The sequence below is a fragment of the Protopterus annectens genome, chromosome 8.part0 (assembly GCF_019279795.1).
Source record: "Protopterus annectens isolate FY-2018-M chromosome 8.part0, PAN1.0, whole genome shotgun sequence".
Taxonomy (NCBI): domain Eukaryota; kingdom Metazoa; phylum Chordata; order Ceratodontiformes; family Protopteridae; genus Protopterus; species Protopterus annectens.
The window spans coordinates 499,164,665-499,186,146 of record NC_056741.1 but is presented as its reverse complement, the minus strand read 5'-3'; the positions used below and the strand labels follow the sequence as shown (position 1 = coordinate 499,186,146).

Genomic DNA, 21,482 nt, shown 5'->3' with positions numbered 1-21,482 from the left:
AAATGGTGAAGATTTGGTACAGATACAAAGAAGGAAAGAGGAAATGGAGGAATCCAGCCAAGAGGTGGATGGAGTGTGTAAAAGAGGGTCTGCAACAGTCAGGCAAGGGTTTTGAAGAAGGCAGAGAGATGTTGACAGTTAACATGACACCCTGACCCCATGTAGAAAATGTGAAAAAAGTGGGTTGATGATGATGATGATATTTGAGACTTTTTTTTTTAGTTAACTATGGGGCTGTTTTTAACTTTTTTGGTTCTTAGTGGTGCCTGCTCTGCCAGGATAGCCAGGATATTTAGAAATAGTGTATTAAATGTGTCTACTGCTTCATCAAGGTGAAGAGTTTTAAGTAGAGCCCTGGTGATCTGGAACAGATTGGAAGTAAATGTTTTTATTTTTATTGAAGTTGCTGAGGTTTGTGACTGTGTTATGTTGATCAACCTTGTGGTGCTGTTTGGGGTATCTGATTACATGGTCACTTAGTTTAATGGGTAGGGTGTCACTTGTGTCAGCATTGTTTGGGATGGGTATTACAATTCAGTGTAGGATGGATTCTTTAGATGTGACCTTGTTAATTCCTGCTGGAGTCTTGATAAATTGAGGGAAGCTGTAGAGCTGAACTGAATTTGTTGTTTTTAGGGTTATCTTTTGCCAGTCCTATGTTAACGTCTCCTAGCAAGATGGTCTCCAGTCTTATGTTGGCCAATATCCAGGAAAGGATCTCTTCTGTGATGGGAATGTTGTTACTAGGTGGTATGTATAGACCTATGATGGCTGGAGATTTATGAGTATTCATTTGAGGAATGAGAAAACTCAGCATTGTTGAAATGTATAGTATCATGGTAAGCAGTGAGATTTAAAACATTTCTGTAGAAAACAATAACTCTGCCTGCTTTTTGTTGGTTCTGTCTGTTCTAAGTATATCATAACCTGGTAGGAGTATTTCTGTATCTTTAATAATTGGCTTTTACCAGACTTTTATCACTGTGAAGAGACCAGGAGAGTAGTGGCCTATACATATATGAACAACTGTGATTTTGTTATGGAAATTTCTTAGATTACTGTGTAGTATTTTAAGTCCTAGGTGGTTGGAGAGGTTGCTGTTTTGGGATATGTAAGGCTGGTTTGTTGAGATCTGGGATTAAATAAGTGGGTCTGGGACTGGGATATACATCCCCTCTGATTACAATTGACTGGTTAACAATTTGGCTATTGAAGAGGCACTTATATTTGGGATTGAATTTATATATGATTTTGGATAATGGTGGAGCATGTGCTGCTTGACTGTATTTTATGGAAATAATTTAATTTATGTTGAGCAGCCTGGAGGAGATATTAGAGAAATGTTTTGTGGTGCTTTGGTTTAAGTATTGTGTGATAGGTTAGGTAAGTAACAGTGGGAGACAGACTTGTAATGGCTAGTTGAGAGTGTGAGTATAGTGAGAAATGCTGATGAAGTAGTGGTATACTTGATATTTAGAAGGATGGACAGGTAGGTGATAGCATGTATGAATTATGTAGGTATGACTTTAACATAATTTCAGTTTCCTGATTAATATTTTAATTAACCTACAAGCTCCAGATTATTTGTAGAATATTGGTAAAAGAAGAGTGAAGCTTAACTTTTATATTACTGAAGTTATGATTAAAATCTAAGCAGCATTGACAGAAGCACATTATGTCTAAGTGACTGGATTAAAGCAGTCAACCGGCACATCAGGTTATAAAACCAAAGAACTCTACAACTAACTTGTCTTCTTTTATTAATAAGACCTTCTCACAAAACATAATCTGTTGTGTGTAATGAATAATATAGGTTCATAGGGTCATATGTGTTTACTAGACTAACAACCACAAGGGCCTTTTTAAGCATAGCCATGCATCCCAAATTTCTGACAAGTTCTGATACCCTTGATAAGTGTAAGTATGGGCCTGGGAGATGAACCATTTACAGGTTACCTGTGTCCATTAGAGATGTAGGTGCCAAACCAGGGATGAATTTCTGGTTTGCCATCCAGTTGTCCAAATTGCACTTGAATTGGATTAGGGAGGCACTCTGCTTCACATGGATGGAGAGCCTGTTCCATAGACGGGGTAGTCTCTGGGATACATACCTATCTCTTCAGCAGGTCCTATTTATATCACAGGCAAAGTTTTTAGAATAGGTAATTCTGGTGCTGTCTGTTTTGTGGATATGCAAGCGGTCCATCAGAGTGGGTTCTGACAATGTCCTGTATGCCAGGCATAGATCTCCCATACAAAGCCTGTAGGAGACAGAATACAGGGATAAGGTCTTGAGTTGTTCTGCATAGGACATTTTACTTATGCCCTGTATTCTTTTAGTGAGGAACCTCTGCGGATGTTCCAATTGTTGGATATGTCTGGTTAGGTACATACCAAAGGGGACATTGTACTCAATGACAGGTCTGATGAATACTGAATCCAGTGGAACAATGACCTCCTTGGACTTAGATGTCATACCTTTGTTTAATAGTTGTACAACATAGAATGATTTCCCCACCACTGTAGACAAATGATAGTCAAAAGCTAGATTACTATCTATGTGCGTCCCTAAGTCCCCAACTACTGGGTCAACTCTAAGGGGTGTGTTGTCAATATGAAAGTTACCAAGGATGGATGACTCCCCAAAGGATACTATTATGCATTTCTTGGCATTTAGTTTTAGTCAGTTACACTGATACCAGTTGTTTGTCTGTGTCAGCCCCTCCTGAAGAACATTTGTGTCAGTGTGAGATTCAATATTATTATTATAATTATTATTATTATTTTGCTATGTGGCTTTTTTGTCTCTTTCTGTCAACTATCAATCCTCCCCTCAATGGGAATTTTGTCATTTGTCTTTGCACCTTTACCTGCTGACTACTATCCCTCTTTCTAATGAGAAACAACCCATTCTGGTTGTTTCTCTGAGATCTGGGAGAAATATCCATTGGGAGCCATCATTCAAGAAGCTAATGAAGAGTTTAAAGCCCTCCATGATATCCAGACAAGACAATGAAGGTTTTTGTAATACCTTAACACTGTTCCTGGGCAGGAAATAATCAGATCTGCATCACTGTAGAATTCACAGTACCCTTTCCCTGTGTGAATGGATGCTTACAAACATCTACATTGAATTCTGTCACCTGGTGGTGACTTTGTGAGTCCAACAACTGCCACCAAGCCATGATTTTTTTATTGCCATCTCTCTTCCAGGGGACTGTGGCAGTATGTGGCCAGCTCTGTTCTTCCACCCCCCCCCAAAGATGGGCACACCCATTATCCCGTGCAAAGTTCCTGACTGGCTAAGGGATCTCAGGTCATATTTTATTTATTTTATTTTATTTATTTTACATTTGCTAACCGGGGGTGTCTGACTGAGCCGAAAAGGCTCTTTTTCAGCAGAGGCCCAGGGAGAAAAGCTCCGCAAAGAAAAATTACAGACACATTTAGTTATTTAGACATGATCAGTATACACACAAATTACAAGAGACATGTTTTTACAGTGGTATGCGGCACATAAACAGTTACAGTGGAGAGAACAAACAAAAAAATATTAATTTTAAAAATAAAGATAATTAATAGATTTGTGGTGTACAGCTGAAATTTGGAACATAGGTGGAATACATGCATAGTACACAGGTACAGTACATACATTGTAGATTAGCCAGTGTTTGTGAGTAAGATTGAAAACTATTATCAAGTGCTCTAGATTTAGTATGTATATGTTATCCACTTTCACTAGCCTGGGGAGCAATCATGGCACTGCCAACTTTGCTTGAGTTGTTGCCTGATGTGGTCTTTAAAGGAGGCTATGGATGATGTGTTTTTAATGCTAGCAGGGAGAGAGTTCCATTTTTTAGCCACTGAACTACTATATAGTGCATCTCCAAAGCTATTGTAGCTCTTGGTGACTTCTACTAGTAGTTTGCTTGATGATCTAAGAGGCCTTTTGGCTGAGTGATGTTGTACTAGGTTTTTGAGGGCAGGACACTTATTGAGGAGGTAATAGATAGCATGACAGAGGCAGAGCTGATTGTAGGTTAGGGGGTTGGGCAGTTCAAGCCAGTGGAGCTGTCCCAAAGCAGTACAGTGATGAGTTCTAGATGAGTAATTTGTAGCAAAGTGGGCAATTTTGTTATAGCAGGCTTCCATTTTGCTTAATTCAGATTTTTTGAGATTAGTCAGAATGGGAGATGCATAGAGTAGGGAGGATAGAAGTTGGGAGCAAGCAATGGCTGATCTTGTGTTGTTGGTAAGAAATGGTTTGATACGGTAGAATGACCCCAGTTTGGCATGTACTTTTTAAATAGTTAAGTTGAGATGACTCAAATTTTAGGTGGGAGTCTATGGTTATTCCCAATAGCTTAGACTGTGCCACTGGAGCAATTGGAGTAGCATTTGTGGAGTAGATAGTGAATTGACTATTAGTGTTTTTGTTAGAACTGGTTATAATCATAAGCTGAGTTTTCTTTGGGTTGAGGATAAGTTGTCTTTGGTAAGGTAGTTTTCAACATCAGAGAATGCTAGTTGAGTTGTTTGCAGGAGGGTGGGAATGTTTTGTGCAGCACAGATTAAGGTAGTGTCATCTGCATACTGAATTATAGATGCATGCTGTGTGGAGGTATGGAGGTCATTTATGAAGACTGTGAATAGTAGTGGTCCTAAGATAGAACCCTGTGGGCCTCCTATAGTTAAGGGCAGCTGAGGAGAGAGAGAATGTTCCCATTTCACAGCTTGGTACCTGTCAGTTAAGTAGCTTTGGAACCAGGTAAAAGTGGAATTAGATAGATGATATTGGATTAGTTTGTTTAGCAGGATTTGGTGTGAGACTGTGTCAAATGCTTTGGACATATCCAAAAAAAGAGTTGACACTTGCAGGCCTTCATTTTTGAGACAGTTTACTGTGTCTGTGAAGCAGAGGAGGGCTGTAGTGGTACTATGGGCAGGTCTGAAATCATGCTGAGTAGGTGACAGGATGTTGCTGTCTAGGAGATAGTTTAGCATCTGGGTATGGATGCATTTTTCTAGGATTTTGGCCAGGGGGGAGAGTAAAGCAATGGGTCTGTAGTTATTAAGTTCAGTGGAGGTCTTGCCTTTATGTATGGGTGTAACATAGGATATTTTCCAGAGTTTGGGCACATAGTTTTCAACAATTGATCTGTTTATGAGAGTGGAGACTGGGATAGCAATAGCATCTGCTGTGAGTTTCAAGAAATAGCTGGGGAGTAGGTCGGCTGATGTTGATGAGGTTTTTAGTTTGGAGAGCATGCTTTTGATTGAAGTGGTGGAAACTGTTTTGAGGGTAAAGCTTGTATTAGTGTTATTTGTGTTGGGGGGATAGTAAGGAAGGAACTGTCCTGTGATACTAAGGATAGAATTGAGTTCACAAAGTGGGAGTTGAATTGTGTTTCAATGGGAACTTTAGTGTCAGGGGTGGTTGGTTTGTGGGTAGCCTTTTGGGTGGCTTTTAGTAGCTGGTTTACATTTTTCCAAAATTTTTGTGGGTTGTGTTGGTATTTAGTTTGTAATGTTGTGTAGTAGGATTTTTTGTCCAGCCTAATGCATTTTTTGCACAGTTGCGCAGTTCTTGGTACTTAGTTAGGCTTTGTGTTTCTTTGTTTTTTGATAGTAAAGCCAGGCAGTGTCTCTGGACTTGAGGATTTGTTTGGTTTCTTTACTGAGCCAGGGGTTTGTAGAGGTTCTAACCTTGATTTTGTGTAATGGAGCCACAGTGTCTAGGTGTTGTAGAAATATTTTGTTGAAATATGCTACAGCCTGGTCAAGTGGGAGGGTTTTTAGGGGTGTCCAGTCACATTACAGAGTAAAGTGTTGAGGACCTCAGGAGAGATTTGTTTGTGTGTTTCTAGTGGATATATAGTTAGTGGTTTTGCATATGCTTGTTCTACTATGTATAAATTATTATTATGTTGTGGTCAGTTAAGGTGTCTGGGAGACTGCCTGTGTGAGGGTACAATGTGGGGTTGTTAGTTAGGACCCAGTCAAGGATGGATTCCCTTTTAGATTTTTTATCACATCTAGCTGGAATTTGGACTAGCTGCTGGTAGCCATGGAGATTTATTAGATTACTTGGGGGTTCTGATATACAGGTGAACCAATCTAGGTTGAAGTCCCCCAGAATAAGGGTTTCTTGTGAGTATGTGGAAGAATACTAGGATAAGATGTCTTCAAGGCTAGCAGGTGTATTACCAGGTGGAATATAGATCACAATTGTGGTGATGACCTTTTTAGGGTAAAGTTGAAGTTGTGAGATAAGTATGTCCCAATTATTAGGGGAGGGGTAGGAATTTGGTAATTGATGGACAGTTAAGTTGGACTTGTACAGTAAGGCAATTCCACCCCCTTTACATAGTGGTCTGTCTTGTCTAATGATATTGTAGCCGGTAGGGAGAACTTCTGAGTTAGCTATGTTTTTATTTAGCTAGGTTTCTGTTAAAGCAACTATGTCTGGGGAATAGTGTGCTATTGTGGCCTGGAGTTCAGGGATTTTATTTTTGATACTTCTAATATTAATATTTAGCATTAAAAGAAGGCTGGTTTTGCTGCTGTTGTTGATTTGCCCAGGAATGAAGAAAGTAGGGAGATACATTAGCAATGAAGGGGAATGTATAGAGATGCAAATAAACAGGTGGGCCTCCAAGTGATACAAACTAAGGCAGAAAGCACTGAGAGGGCTGCTTGATGGTTAATTTAGTCACAGGGATGTGAATTAAATGTATACTGTCTATTGGACAGTTAGGATTACTGTACTATATGGGGGGTGGGGAGGACACAAGGCTACAACAGTCAGTTTTATTAGCAAGCTGAGAACTACTAAGAAATACTGCTAATATAATAGTTTCACTCTCATAAAACATACAAGTAGAATGCCTGTGTGGACTGACCCTGCTCTTGAGGCTCAAAATGCATATCCTTGTTTAGTTTGCAGTACTGATTCATTCTTACACTGTATGGGTCGAGTGGTAGCCACAGACTGCAGATTTGCTTAACTGTGCTCCTGCTCTTGAGGCTCAAAATGTATATCCTTGTTTAGTTTGCAGTACTGATTCCTTCTTATACTGTATGGGTGGAGTGGTAGCCGCAGACTGCAGATTTGCTTGAGTGTGCTCCTGCTCTTGAGGCTCAAAATGTATATCCTTGTTTAGTTTGCAGTACTGATTCCTTCTTATACTTTATGGGTGGAGTGGTAGCCACAAACTGCAGATTTGTTTGAGTGTGCTCCTGCTCTTGAGGCTCAAAATGTATATCCTTGTTTAGTTTGAAGTACTGATTCCTTCTTATACTGTATGGGTGGAGTGGTAGCCGCAGACTGCAGATTTGCTTGAGTGTGCTCCTGCTCTTGAGGCTCAAAATGTTTACCCTTGTTTAGTTTGCGGTACTTATTCCTTCTTATACTGTATGGGTGGAGTGGTAGCCACAGACTGCAGATTTGCTTGAGTGTGCTCCTGCTCTTGAGGCTCAAAATGTATATCCTTGTTTAGTTTGCAGTACTGATTCCTTCTTATACTGTATGGGTGGCGTGGTAGCCACAGACTGCAGATTTGCTTGAGTGTGCTAAGTAGAATGCCTGGGTGGACTGACCCTGCTCTTGAGGCTCAAAAATGTATATCCTTGTTTAGTTTGCAGTACTGATTCCTTATTATACTGTATGGGTGGAGTGGTAGCCGCAGACTGCAGATTTTCTTGAGTGTGCTCCTGCTCTTGAGGCTCAAAATGTATATCCTTGTATAGTTTGCAGTACTGATTCCTTCTTATACTGTATGTCAAGATAATGAAATAAACTCACAGTTTATCATCACTTTCTTATACTGTATGGGTGTAGTGGTAGCTGCAGACTGCAGATTTGCTTGAGTGTGCTCGGCAAGCAGAATGTAATTGCTGAAGAGCACTTGTGTATGGGTTGCAATAAGGACTTTTGCCCTTGTACCCCACCAGAGCTGTCCATATTTGTAATGAACAATCATCGCGAATTTTCAGCTTACTCTTAACATTTTTAAATATGTCTGAAATGTTACCGCTTTGAGCTGAAACTCCATTTATCAGCTTAAGCTATTGTTTATGAAAGAACTAAAGAAAGAAAATACTGTACATCTTTGGTTAATATTTAAACAGCCATTGGTCAACAGTCATAATATCTTCGTAAGGCATACATTATATCAGTAAACTATTCTGATATAAACAATTATTTCAAAACAGAATCTGCTTTTAAAAAAGCATTTATATATTTTTAAGTTATTCATTATTTTTATTTATCCTGCTAAGTATTTTCCATTCCATGCTGCTGGTGTAAACAGTCTATGCAAATATTTGTATTTATGCATACACATAAAAATAACACACAATTCAAGGTAAAGCTTTGTCTTTGTTTCTTTTCTGGCATAGTAAATACATGTTTTGTTTCAGAACTAGCAACTTAGTTCATTCATTATATCATACCAGTGTGAAGTATTGTTAGGTAACAAAGCATATGACAGAAAAATCTTTGAATTACTAAAATACCTGTATCAGTATCAACATGCAAAATAAAGTATAAAAATTAAGATTCTTTATGGATGTTTTGATTTAGTACTATTTTCTGATAACTAAAATGCAGTTTAGTGTTAGCATATGTAAATGATATGTAATAAACCTCGGAATTGAATGAATTAATTGTTTGAGTTTTAACAGCTCCCCTCCTGAACATAGTTGAATCCATGCATAAAATTGTTTAGTCTCAAAAACTTTGTATATGTAAACTCAATAGACTACAATATGGATAACTGCATTACTTACTTGGAGTTTGAAGCTTCTTGTTTTGTAATACAGAGAGAATCACCAGTACATTGCCAACAATATCTGTAACTATAGTGAAAACCATCACACTGGCCTGAAGGATGGTAACAGCTGCAGATGGCTGATATAGTATTGGAATTGTATGGTTACTACCTTGCAGCTCAGCTTTATAGCAGCTTGCACTCCAGCAAGACATTTCATAAAAAAACCTCAACTGCACACCTTTATGTAGTAGACAAAACTTCACGTTTGATGACAGAATTGTTCCACTTAAGATGGCAAGCAGTTGAAAGTGTAAACTCCAAAGAACAGTTGCTGATTTTTTTTTTTCCTTTAAAATGCTTATTTTCAAGTACAGCTATGATAAGAATTCTACAGCATCAAGAGAAACAGCTATGTATAATTTATTCTGATCCTTTTGTAAGAAAATTAATTTGTTCTAAGGCAGCATAATTGTATGGCTGCTTTGAACATTATCAAATTTCACTTTAGGATTATTTAAGCATGCATATTAGAAATAGAACTGACTGGGATAAAAGCAAAAAATACACGCATATTCTTTTGTCACATAGTTTACCGTCTTGTCTTGTCTCTCTTTACTTCAGTTTTGCTAGAGGCATTATTTGTTTCTCCACTTGCAACCTCTTTTTATTAAGAAAGAGTTATATTCCCAATGGTCTCCAAGATGATCTATATTAATAGAGCATCTGGCATCAGATATTTAACACAGGGGAAATCAGCCTCCATGGATCATATAATCCCAATTACAACATGAATATATGTTCTCTTGTTTTTCCTTTTGTAATTAAGACAGATATTGCCATTTGATGTAGTTAATAAACAACTATGCTAATTCATATTTAACCAAACCTGGACCATCAAACTTAAATTATAAGGTAATTATTTGACTCAAGATTTTCAGTTGTACTGCTCAAACTACCACCATCTTTTCTGTGAAATAATATTCCCTTCTGTTTCTTGAGGACCCTCTACTCTGAACTTTCATATTTTAATTACTTGTTCTCTTGCATACTTTTTTTCTGAAATAAAGTATCACGATGGTCTAGGCATGTTTAGTTCTACTATGTGTCTTCAAGTAAGTACTGTTTGAGGCTCCATCCAGATGATCTCAACTGGTCAATGTTTTAACCCAATGGAAAAAAAAAGTGTTTTTACTAAGGAGCAAACCCTCCTGCACATACTTATTTATATAGAGAGATTCCAATATCATACAACTACAGAACAGAGAAATCTATAAAAAATGAAAATACAAATTGCTAGTGATACAGTAGCAGAAACATGCTGGTAATGATTTCATTGAAATAAGGAATGACTTACAACTTGTCATTATTAATTTATGTTGTAATCTTTTCACCTTCACACTTGACCACATACTGAGAAGCCTATGTATTCCATTTAAATACCTAAAACATGTAATATAACACGTTACCATATAATGCATATATATCAAATCAGAAATGTGTGTCAAAGGAAGATAATGCCCCTCAGCCAAATTTTTATGAATTTCCCTGTATGCAAGACTGCAGACTTAAACCAAAGGCATTGCATGTCTTTAGCAGTATAAAAGAAAATATTTTACATGCTTAACTTTAGTTCTTTTTCTTTATTGCCTAAACTGATCAGTCTGTTAGTATTTATGGAGCAGAGGTTCTGCTCATGCCTTGTTTTTAAAAGTAAACTTTATGAAAATCTTTATTTCTGAGTTATTTTTCAAATTTTAATTACAGTTTACCTGAATTTATTTACATTAAATTATATCCTCTGAGGGTATTAGCAGCAAGATGTATCAGTTTATTTTCTCCAAATCTTTTGAGTTTCTAATACCATGATGGGAATGGACCTCGTGACTAAGTCAGGGTATGATTAGTATTGTTTCAGTCTTTGATTTTAGCCAAGAGTACTCTTCTTAACACCTACAGTTTAGCATGCCCAGAATTGCCTCTTTCTATAATTCATATGGTGTTATGTTTATTTTAGTAAATCTAAGTGTAACTTTACCTCATTCACTCCAATGGAGCTCAGGAAGTTTGCACTGTAACTTCCAATGGGCGTAGTCTAAGCCTTTTCACAGAATCAAATTATGTCCTCACACTTCAAACAAATGCTTATATCTCTCAAACCATAAGAAATATTAAAGAAGTATAAATGACAAGCTCTTCAGAAAAAATATTTTATAGTAGTAGTATTCTTTAGATTCTAGGTCTTAAACTGATTTTTATAAGTCACAGTAAATATAGTAACTATTACATTTGTAATATTTTTACAGCTTACAATATCTTCGCAACCACTCAAGTTATACATATACTGTCAGCAGCATTTTATTCATCTAGCTGAGAGTTTTCATATGAGGCTAAGGAGTTCTGTCTGTCTTTCTTGGTTGTTGAGATAGTCAGAAAAATGTGAAAATTATATCTATATAAATTAATATCATAAAAACAACAGTTACTATCTATTTACATGCACTAGACAGAGGTCAGATATTAATGTAATTTAGTTTGCTATTGTGTAAGCTTTAAGATGAAATTGTTTAAAACATTGTACATATCATGGTTTTGGAATTATTGATGCAAATATGAGCAAACAAAATTTGATGCCCAGAGGAGTTAGTAGGAGTTAACTACAGATATACATGGAGGCATCACTCAGATGTAATGAGTTAAATTCTTTTTTATTACACCCATTGCTACTACTACGATTGGAATTATCTGAGTATATTTCTTCCATATTACTCTTGTTTCTACCTGCATATCCTGATATTTTATGATGTTGTGCCTCTCTGCATGTAAGACACTGTAGTCACTGGGTGTAGCAATTTCAATCATCAATGCTACTTCTGTCTTTTTCTCATGGACTACTATATCTAATTTTCTCACATCTGTATTTTGAAATGTTTGCAATGGGTGATCCCATGTGATATATAAATCATCACTCTTGTAGTTCATGTTTCCAGTGCTCCTCAGCTAGTTTTAAATTGTAGTATTTGCACAATCCCCACTATAATTGTCTTGCACATTTGCCTTTTATTATGAAGGCCTTCTGCCAAGAGTACATCACACCCAGCAATAAGATGTGTAAATGTTTCCAGTTTCTTTTTTTTTTCTTGCAGAACCTACATTTTCTATTTCTCCCATATTTTCATAAACTGATGTGTACAAAGTCCACTTATAATGAGCTGCTATTATTATCTTTATTTCTTTTGCTTTCAATTTACCTCTCCTTAGCCACTCCTCTGCCAAATCTTCATGTGTTCCAGGAGATCTCCATACATGTCACTATATTTATGGATTTTCTACATTTCTTTCCTTCTCATCTGATCCTTCTCCTTATATTCTTTCTTTTATTTTTTTAGCACCTTCAGTCGCTGTCTGATTTTTCTCTAATTCTTGTTTGAACTCCATTCCTCCTTGACACTGACGTGCTTTTGCTGAAGTAAGCAAAATGGTCCTCTTAGACTTCTTCTTCTAATATATTGTTAAACTTTTGGTATGTTTGGATCTGATGAGGTTGCCAAATAGGTATAGAAGTCCCAAAGCTGCAGCTCTGTACATGTAATCAAGGTCAAATAGGCTCATATCTCCTCCAGAGTGAGGGATATATACTCATGGCATACACTGATTTTTGTATATCATATGATGAGCATGAAGCATTTTTCTTGTTTTTGATGTCCAATTTGTCTTTTTTTGGAGCCAGTTTATCACCCCAAACCTATAAATTAAAACAAGTAGAACTCATTGATTTATAGCATGGGCTTTATTCACAGATGTCAAGGCAGTTTTCAGTATCAGTTTTGGTCTTTTGAAGTACTCTTTACTGAAATATATTTGCATTTGTTAATGTTTTATTGTTGATTCTTCATCTATTCCCAAATATTTATACACTCTGTCCTGCTCAAGTTCATTGATATCACCTTTCAATCCCATGTTGATATTTTCTTGATGTTGCTTTTTTCCTGTTTTAACTTGCTTTTGTCCATTTATTTAGACTAAATTTAATTCTTATATAATCAGAGAAAGTTTTAAACTTTTGTAGTTTTGCTTTCAACTCCTCATCTAATGAAATGTATAATTTTAAGTCTTCCACAAAAAAAGTAGATGAGAAATCTTTAAACAAGGTTGTTTTCTGGGTGCCAAATTGTATGTGTAACATAATCTGTTGAGCTAAAAGTTTAACAGGTTAAGGACAAGACAGAAAATAACAGAAGTGACAAATAATCACCTTTGAATATTCCCTTTGAATTTTTGTCTCTGGGATGATAATTTGCCCTTTGACCTGTCTAAGTTGCAAACTGGTTTGCCACTGTTTCATGGTCACTGCAATGTAGCTGAGCAATGTAGGGTATGCCTTATACATCTGAAAGCATTCCTTTATCTATGAATGTGGGGTGCTGTCATTTTTCTTTTGTAATCAATCTATGCCGTACTTAAATTTTCCCCCTTTTTACAATTCCCTGTCATGGGTTTATTTAGCAGCAAATGATTCTTTGTTCAAAATGCTTTCTTTCATTACCCTTTTGTTCTATTCTCATAGCTGATTTTTTTTCTAAATGACTTTAAAGTCTGTCTGCATTAATTGCAATATGTAGTCTGTATACTCTTGGAAGTGAAGTCATTGCTCATTAGTTCTTATGATGGCTTGCAGGTTTACTCTTAAGGATGAATATCATTTTCCCAGTTGGTTGTGTCTTTGTGATGTGCATATACATAGTTCTTGCTCAAGACTAAATCTTATGTAAAGATATTAATGCTTTTAACCTGAAATTAGATACTGTGTCTGGGCCTGGGGTTTTTCATTTAGTTTTTTTTTATTAATTTTGGTTTAATTTTCTTGGCCATTATGTCATCCCATTTCATATCTTCTGCATTACAGCTCCTTATTGTTTATTTTAATTATTCTATCCATTCAGTATCATTGTTATGCTCAGTGGGTTTTTCATAAATTCTTCTACAAAATGTGCCTGCTTCTTAGTTTTTGATGGTATTTCTATTCCTTTTTTCTTTGTCTCCCAATTCTTTATTGAATTGTTTTCGGTCATCAAGGAATTGCTTATTTTGTACTTTTCCTTTATGTTTATTTTATTTATTTAACATTTGTTGACCAGGAAATTCTGACTAGGACAGAGCCTATTTTCAGTGGAGGCCTGGGGAGAAATGCTCCAGATGCATGTCTTTGGAATGAGGGAGGAAACCAGAGTACCAGAGCAAACCCACATAAATGCAGGGAGGACATGCAGACTCCACACAGAAGGCAACCCATCCAAGAATCGAACCGGAGAACCTCTTGCTGTAAGACAACAACATTAACTGCTGTACCATTGTGTTGCCTGCATAGGTTCTATGTTTTTATCTGTATTGATATCTTTAGTTTACTATTAACAATGGTATATGATAAATCTTGGTCTGTTTTGGTACTGTGCATTGTTTTTACCACTCCTGTCCTTTTAAGTATTTTGATGATCTGTTACCTTTTCTGTACTTTTAACAGTGATACTTCTTGTCTTACCTGCTTTATATATTTCTCTATTCACTTCTTCCATGGTGGCATTTTACTTGTTTCCTTCTTATCCTTTGTTGCTCTACATTTTTGTGGTAGCATTTGTATCCATTAGTATTTTAGCTGCACAGTAATATATTATATTTATTTATGTTACATCACACGAATTTCCCTTAACAGTCCTGATTACTGTATTTATCTGTTTCACCAATCTTCTCATGTATTGGGTCTCATTTACTTTCTGTAATCCATTTTCTCGTCTATCTTAATATGTCTCTCCATGTCTATTAAATAAAGCAGGTCTTCTCTTCAATAATTTTCTTATGAATTGTGAGCAAATTCTTTCCATTTTATTTCCTGCAAGTAATCTATAGAAAGTTCCAGAAAATCTTCCTTTGACATAGCCTCTTCAGATGTTCCCTGCTTCTTCTACTGTTCCTTCATATGGGAACCCTTTAGCCCTTTGCTCCACAACATAACCTGGGTCAGGCATGCCACTGTTTTCTGCTCCTTCCCTTTTTCTGTAATTTCAACTGAACTTTTGTACTGGTCTACAACAGAAGTCTCCTACGAATCATCATGTTGCAAATCATCTTCAGATACCTTCTGTGTTGGATTCTTCACACTAAATGTTTTACTTCACTTCTCAGATAATCCATAACTTCAATTTTAATGTTTACCTTCTACCGTGCTAATCCTCTTTTCTACATTGCCCTTTTATTTTCTTAATTTTTGTATTGTGAAATGTTCCCTATCTCTTGGAATGTCTTTAGAGCTGATTTTTAGTATTGAATATTTTAGTTATCTCATTTGCATAAATATTGTCCATACCAGATTTCCTCTTCTTTCTCATGTCAGTATTTCTTTTTATAACTTTCAAAAATCTATGGGTTTTGCTCTCTATATAATTTTGTACATCCTCGGTCACTTATTTTTCCAGGCAGAGCAAATTCCCTTCATCTATGCAACGTTTTTTTCAGAAACTTGTATTAATGAATACAACTTTTTGTTTGAAAATGTTGACAGTTTTTCTTGAGTAAGTATTTTTATTTCCTCTAATTTTTCTTTTAATCTTTCTAAATATCTTCTAGCTGGAAATTCTGGCTTCTTACACAATAGTAATGATGCATAATTTCTTCATTATTCTCCACAGTCAACATTGTCAACTTTATGGATCTTTTTTTGCCGTGTCAGTTTTTGTGTTTTTTGTGGACTACTTCTTCTTTCTACAATGTGGGAGCCATCTTTCCCTGTGCCTGGTCTAATTCTGTTGTGGGAATGTTTCTTAATCCTAAGGATTTTACATTGCCTTTTTCCAGTCTTGGCACCAGTGCCTACATCAGGACTGGGCACTTTTTTATCTTTGGACCTGTTTGACCAGCCACTTGTTTTATTTTTTAACCTATCATTCTCCATGATATATGTTATATAAAATACAGTCTATATATCAGTGTTATCCTGGTGAGATTTTGTAAAAACAAGGTCCACCACATGATGGTACTCACCAACACTTGAGGATGAATTCAGTTCCAATAGTACTGTTCTCTCTTTCTTTCATCTCTCCATTTTATACCAGATTTGCAAAATATCATTAGTGAGACCTCATCCTATTTATATAATCCAATTTCCGTATTCATTTTTATTTCAGAAGTGATGCTGGTTAGAAAAAGTTCAACAGTATACCTGGGAAATCAGATTTTAAAATGAAATTGCACAATGGAACTTCAGGTTTTGTGATATCTAACCCATAAAATTTGTATTATTTTCCAAAGTGATACTAACAAAGTTTGTGAGTTTTTGTTTAATTTTCAAAATGTTTCCCCAATACTTTGCTAGACATTATCAGATTTATATAAAACCCACAAAATACTACCTTGTAAATCTCAGGCACTTCATGATTTTGACCTCTAAGTAGAGTGTTATGAAATTGTGACGCAAAACCCTAAACATAAGAAACATATTATGAAATATGTCATTGAAAATATCAGTAACGGTCAGTTGTATGAGTGTCTGTTTAAAACAGAGGAGTCTATCTTCCCAGTCTTATTAAACTTAAACAATGTTATATCTGATATACAAAAAATACCACATGTATGACTGCCACACAGTCCTCACCTGTCCTCCATTCAAACCCATGTTCATTGTATATTTCAAGGATTTCCCTGTACAGTTTCATGAATTTGTGTTCAGAATTGCTACCTAAGGTTGCTTCCACTTCAGCTCCCATAGCCATGTTTATTGTCTGCAGTCCAAACTCATTCACTTCCTATACTCCAAAATTCATATCTAGTGTTCATTGTATAGGATCAATCCCTTCATAACTCCCAGATTTATTTTGCGTGTCTTTTGTCCAAGTTTGCCCACACCTACCTCTTGAATCCATGTTCAATGTTTACATTATTGAAAGAGTGCCATAGAAGGCAATGCTACAGTGTTATATCACCATTATATGTTTTTCCTCATTTTCCTTATATTTGAATATCTCCTTTGTGCTTTTCATGATCGCCTTCTGTTTCAATGGATTTCTTCAGAGAACTCATTTTAACCTCACCACTCAAACAACTGCTGTTTATCTGACAATGCTGTAGCATCTTGTCATTGTTCTCAGGATTGTGGCTGAACCAGGGTTTGTGGGATTAGCCCACTTTTCCAATTACTAAACAATTAAATGCATAAACCATTGTGCAGATGACAAGAAAGCTAAAGTTGTAACAGCTAGGAATTTCTTCTTACATCCGACTGACAAAAGCACTGCAAAATAAATTAAATAGATAGATACACACGCACATATATATATATATATATATATATATATATATATATATATATATATTCTATTTTTGGTAATTTCCATTAGTGGTTAAAGTGGCTGAATTATATTACAGTCAACCTGCATCACTTTAAATGTTATATACATTTAATTTTCCTTGCTCTCTGCAGTTATGTGACCATAGAGTTAGTACATTAAATTTCAGAGGGTGTGGGAGCAGAGCTGCTACATTTGGGGGTGTTGAGGGAAGCACATTTTGTAGTAGTTTTAGGTGGCTGCAAATGTAATGCATTTGTTTAAATCTGCAACTACTTCAGTTTGATGTTTTTTGTAGATGATGTTGAACTTGTTTGACTTATTTACTGTTGATCAAAGCTTATTGCTGATATGAAGAAATATAATCATATATACACGCATACACACACACACACACACACACACACACACACACACACACACACACACACACACACACACACACACACACACACACCCACACACACACCTTGGGCCTCAATAAACTAGAACTGATAGGCAATGTTGTTCTGGCTTGTCTGGATAGAAGTCTCTGAGTAGGTGAGCCAAGTACATTGTCACAGGGTATGTTTCTTTGATTGAGTAAATTCAAAAACACATCAGCATTATCATGCACTTTGTACAGCAGGTTCAGCTAGTCCATTTGATTGTGGATATGACAGATGACTGCAAACTGGGCACCATAATTGACACTCCATCAGACACAGACATGCTCCAGAGAGGTCTCATAGAAATGGATAACTGGTGCCAGAGCCATGGCCTTAAGCTAAATGCCAAAAAATGTATAGTTATACCCTTTGGGAAAAACAAGGTAACCCCTAATTACCACATAGGTGGTAATCCATTAAACACGGAAGACGTTATCAGGGACCTGGGGACCCAAGTTGACAGTAACCTCTCTTTTGACACTCACATTGCCAAAGTGGTTAGGAAGACCTTCTACATTGCCCACCTGATCATAAAGGGACTCACATCCGGATCAGGAGAGGTCATTGTACCCCTGTACTCTTCACTTATCAGACCAATGATTGAGTACAACGCCCCATTTGGAATGTACCTTACCCGACACCTGCAGCAGTTGGAAAGACCCCAAAAGTTCCTCACCAAAAGGATAAAGGGGCTCAAACATATGTCATACGCTGCCCGACTGAAGAAACTCCAGCTCTATTCAGTCGCATACTGTCTGCTCAGAGGTGATCTGTGCCTGACATACAAGACCATGTCCAACCCGGAATTAATGGACATGCTCCACCTCAAAAAATCCAAATCCACCAGAGCCACGAGAGCAAGAGACTTAAACCTCAACATGGATATAAATAGGACATGCTGGAGGGACAGATTCATCACCCAGAGACTCCCTACACTATGGAACAGAATCCCAGTCCATGTGAGGCAGAGCCCCTCACTGACTCTGTTCAAGAGAAATCTTGACGAGTGGATGGGAGATCGTAGGTTTACCCCGGGAATCATCTCTGTGTCACTGCTGGACAGAGGCACAGCAAACTAATGGGTATAGTATTCTCATCCTAAGGGGTGGTGAAAGCCACACACACTCTGGCTAGGCTTATAAATGCCCTAGAGCAGATAGCCTAGTATGAGCCTATGAACCTATGAACCTATGATACTCTGGACTACTAGTAACATGTACAAAGTCCCACTCTCTTGCAAATTTCTAAAACAATCAACTGGTAAATTAGATACCACTGTCACAGATTAATTTCTGTGGACTACCATGTACTGAGAAATGATGTTTCAACTTAGTAATGACAGTAGTGGAAGTTAGGTTAGGTAGTAGATCGATTTCAGACCAATTTGAATAAGAGTCTACCAGTACTAAGTAACATTGATTGTTCCACTCAAATATATCAGTGTCTACTGTTGACCAAGGTTGTTCAGGGACTTGACTTAGCTAAAGTGGTTCTTTTTGCAAATGCAGTTTAGTACTATTACATACTGAACAGGAAGAAAGTACTTTATCAATGTCTTTTGCTAGAGAAGTCCAAAACACTAGTCCTCTCGCCCTTCTTTTGGTAAATTCAGAACCTGGGTGACTATGATGCAAAATCTGGATATATTCTTGTTGCAAGGAAGCAGAAACAACAATTTTAGGAATTTTGAAAATAATGCCATCTTCCATCAACAACTCATCTCTGTAAGGAAAGCATGATTGCAATTCAGGTGGTACACTAGACTGCTTTGACGGCCATCCATCATTGATGTAGTGATTATGCGTCAAGCTGTTCCATTATAGTTCTGGATGATCTGGATAAGGTATCAGATAAAGAAGTTTGCCTTTCATATAGACCATTTTGAAGTTGTACCTTTGCAATTTAATCATCATTCTTTGTAATCACACTGGAGCTGAATGCATAGGCTTCTTTAAAATAGTAACCAATGGTTGATGATCAGTTTCATTCTGGATATCTCAGCCATAGATATAATCATGAAACCTGGAACATGCAAACACTATTGCCAAAAGTGCTTTCTCAATTTGAGCATACTGCATCTCAATCTGAGTAGGTGTTCTAGACGCATAAGATACTGGCCTGCCCTCTTGAAGAATAACTACACCTAAACCAAATTTTGAAGCATCACAGGAATGAGTTACAGGTTTGTTGACATCATAATACCTTAATGTTGGTGGGGTAATAATTTTCTGTTTAAGAACTTCAAATGCTTTCTGGTGCTGTTCTAGCCATGACCATGTAACATTTTTAAGTGTGAGCTCTCTCAAAGGCACTGTCGACTCACTGTAGTCTGGTATAAACTTGCCTAAATAGTTGAACATACAAAGAAGTCATTGTAGAGGTTGCACATTATCCAGCACTGGCATTTTAAGAATGGCTGCCTGCTTAGACAGGTCTGGTCTCAAGCCAATACTGTAAACAAATGACCTACATATGTAACTTCTGGTAGTCTGTATTTTCACTTTATAGGATTGAGCTTCTAGTTCACTTCACATGCTCTGTGTAGAACTCTCTTAAGATTTATGTCATGCTCTGCCTCACCATTGCCTCTGACCAATAAATCATCTACTATTATGGCACAAGGATAACCTGAAATAATTTGCTCCATTGCATGCTGAAATACTTCACTTGCAGAATTTATTCCAAATGGCATCCTAAGGAATCTATATCTTCCAAATGGGGGTACTAAATGTAGTCAGTAGTGAAGATATGTGATCAAGCATTACTTGCCAAGATTAACTCTTTGCATCTAAAACAGAAAAAACAGTGGCATTCGGTATCAAGGCAGCAACTTTTTTAACTGTACACATAGGCTGATGCGGTCTCTTTAATGTCTTGTTCAAATCTCTTGGATCAATGCATATTCTGCTTAAAGACTTACCATAGGTGAACTTTTATTCTTACAAATTGCTTATAGAGCTGGGGCGACTCTCTGCAGAGTGTGCATGTCCCCCCTGTGTTCATGTGTTCATATGGGTTATCTTAGGGTTTTCTAGTTTCATCCCAGATTCCAGAGATATATGGTAGATAAACTGACAATTATAAATTGTACACTGGTGCAAAGATGGTGTGTGTGTGTGTGTGTGTGTGTGTGTGTGTGTGTGTGTGTGTGTGTGAGTGCATTTTTGTCTCTGTGTGCGTGTGTGTGTGTGTGTGTGTGTGTGTGTGTGTGTGCGTGAGTGTGTGTGTGTGTGTGTGTGTGTGTGTGTGTGTGTGTGTGTGTGTGTGTGTGTGTGTGTGTGTGTGTGTGTGTGTGTGCGTGCTTGCGTGCATGCGTGCGTGCGTGCGTGTGTGTGTGTGTGTGTGTGTGTGTGTGTGTGTTTGTGTGTGTGTGTTGTGGTCTGTTTTCCTTCCAGGCAAATCTCTTGAATTTCACCAAGTACGCCTCTGCATCCTCTTCTATCCTGAGCTTGTTCGGTACAATACTGGGTTACTTTCTCAAAAAGATAGCAGGTTGGCTGACTATTGTAGCAATTTCCTGTTGGATGCAAAGTAATTCCTTATTTGTAGCAGATTTTTCTCTTGTAGGCTAATGAAGTGGTATTTTTGACTGTACTTCAAGACTGCAGTAGTGATTTGAAGAGCTTTGTTAAGGGTTTATTAAACTCTCCATCAACTTTTCTATTATGTTATATTATGTTATAATAGAATACAGCTATTGTATCACATACAGTTTGAGAACTAGTGGTAGAACACATGGGCTTAAACAAGTCCTTCAATGAAATATCCCTCCTGACTACCATAAGAACTCTCCAAAGAGCACAAGGTACAAATTTTTTTTCTGTCCTTGCAAGTTCCTGTATATGCACAGGGTTTTTATCTATTTCAAAAATGTACGGGAGTCTGCAATCTAGAAAAAAAACATTGCTTCAGTTTTATAAAACCACCATTATGTCATTTTGCTTAGA

At 37.0% G+C, this 21,482-nt stretch overlaps 1 protein-coding gene across 1 annotated transcript in view; it reads right to left on the bottom strand.

Annotated features, from left to right (window-relative positions):
- The window catches only part of LOC122808265 (melatonin receptor type 1C-like), a 106,377-nt gene that overhangs the window by 45,245 nt on the left and 39,650 nt on the right, over nt 1-21,482 (bottom strand). Inside the window, exon 3 of the mRNA XM_044079228.1 lies at nt 8,791-9,012. Coding sequence (XP_043935163.1) covers nt 8,791-9,012 — 222 coding nt within the window. The remainder of the gene's footprint in view (nt 1-8,790; nt 9,013-21,482) is intronic.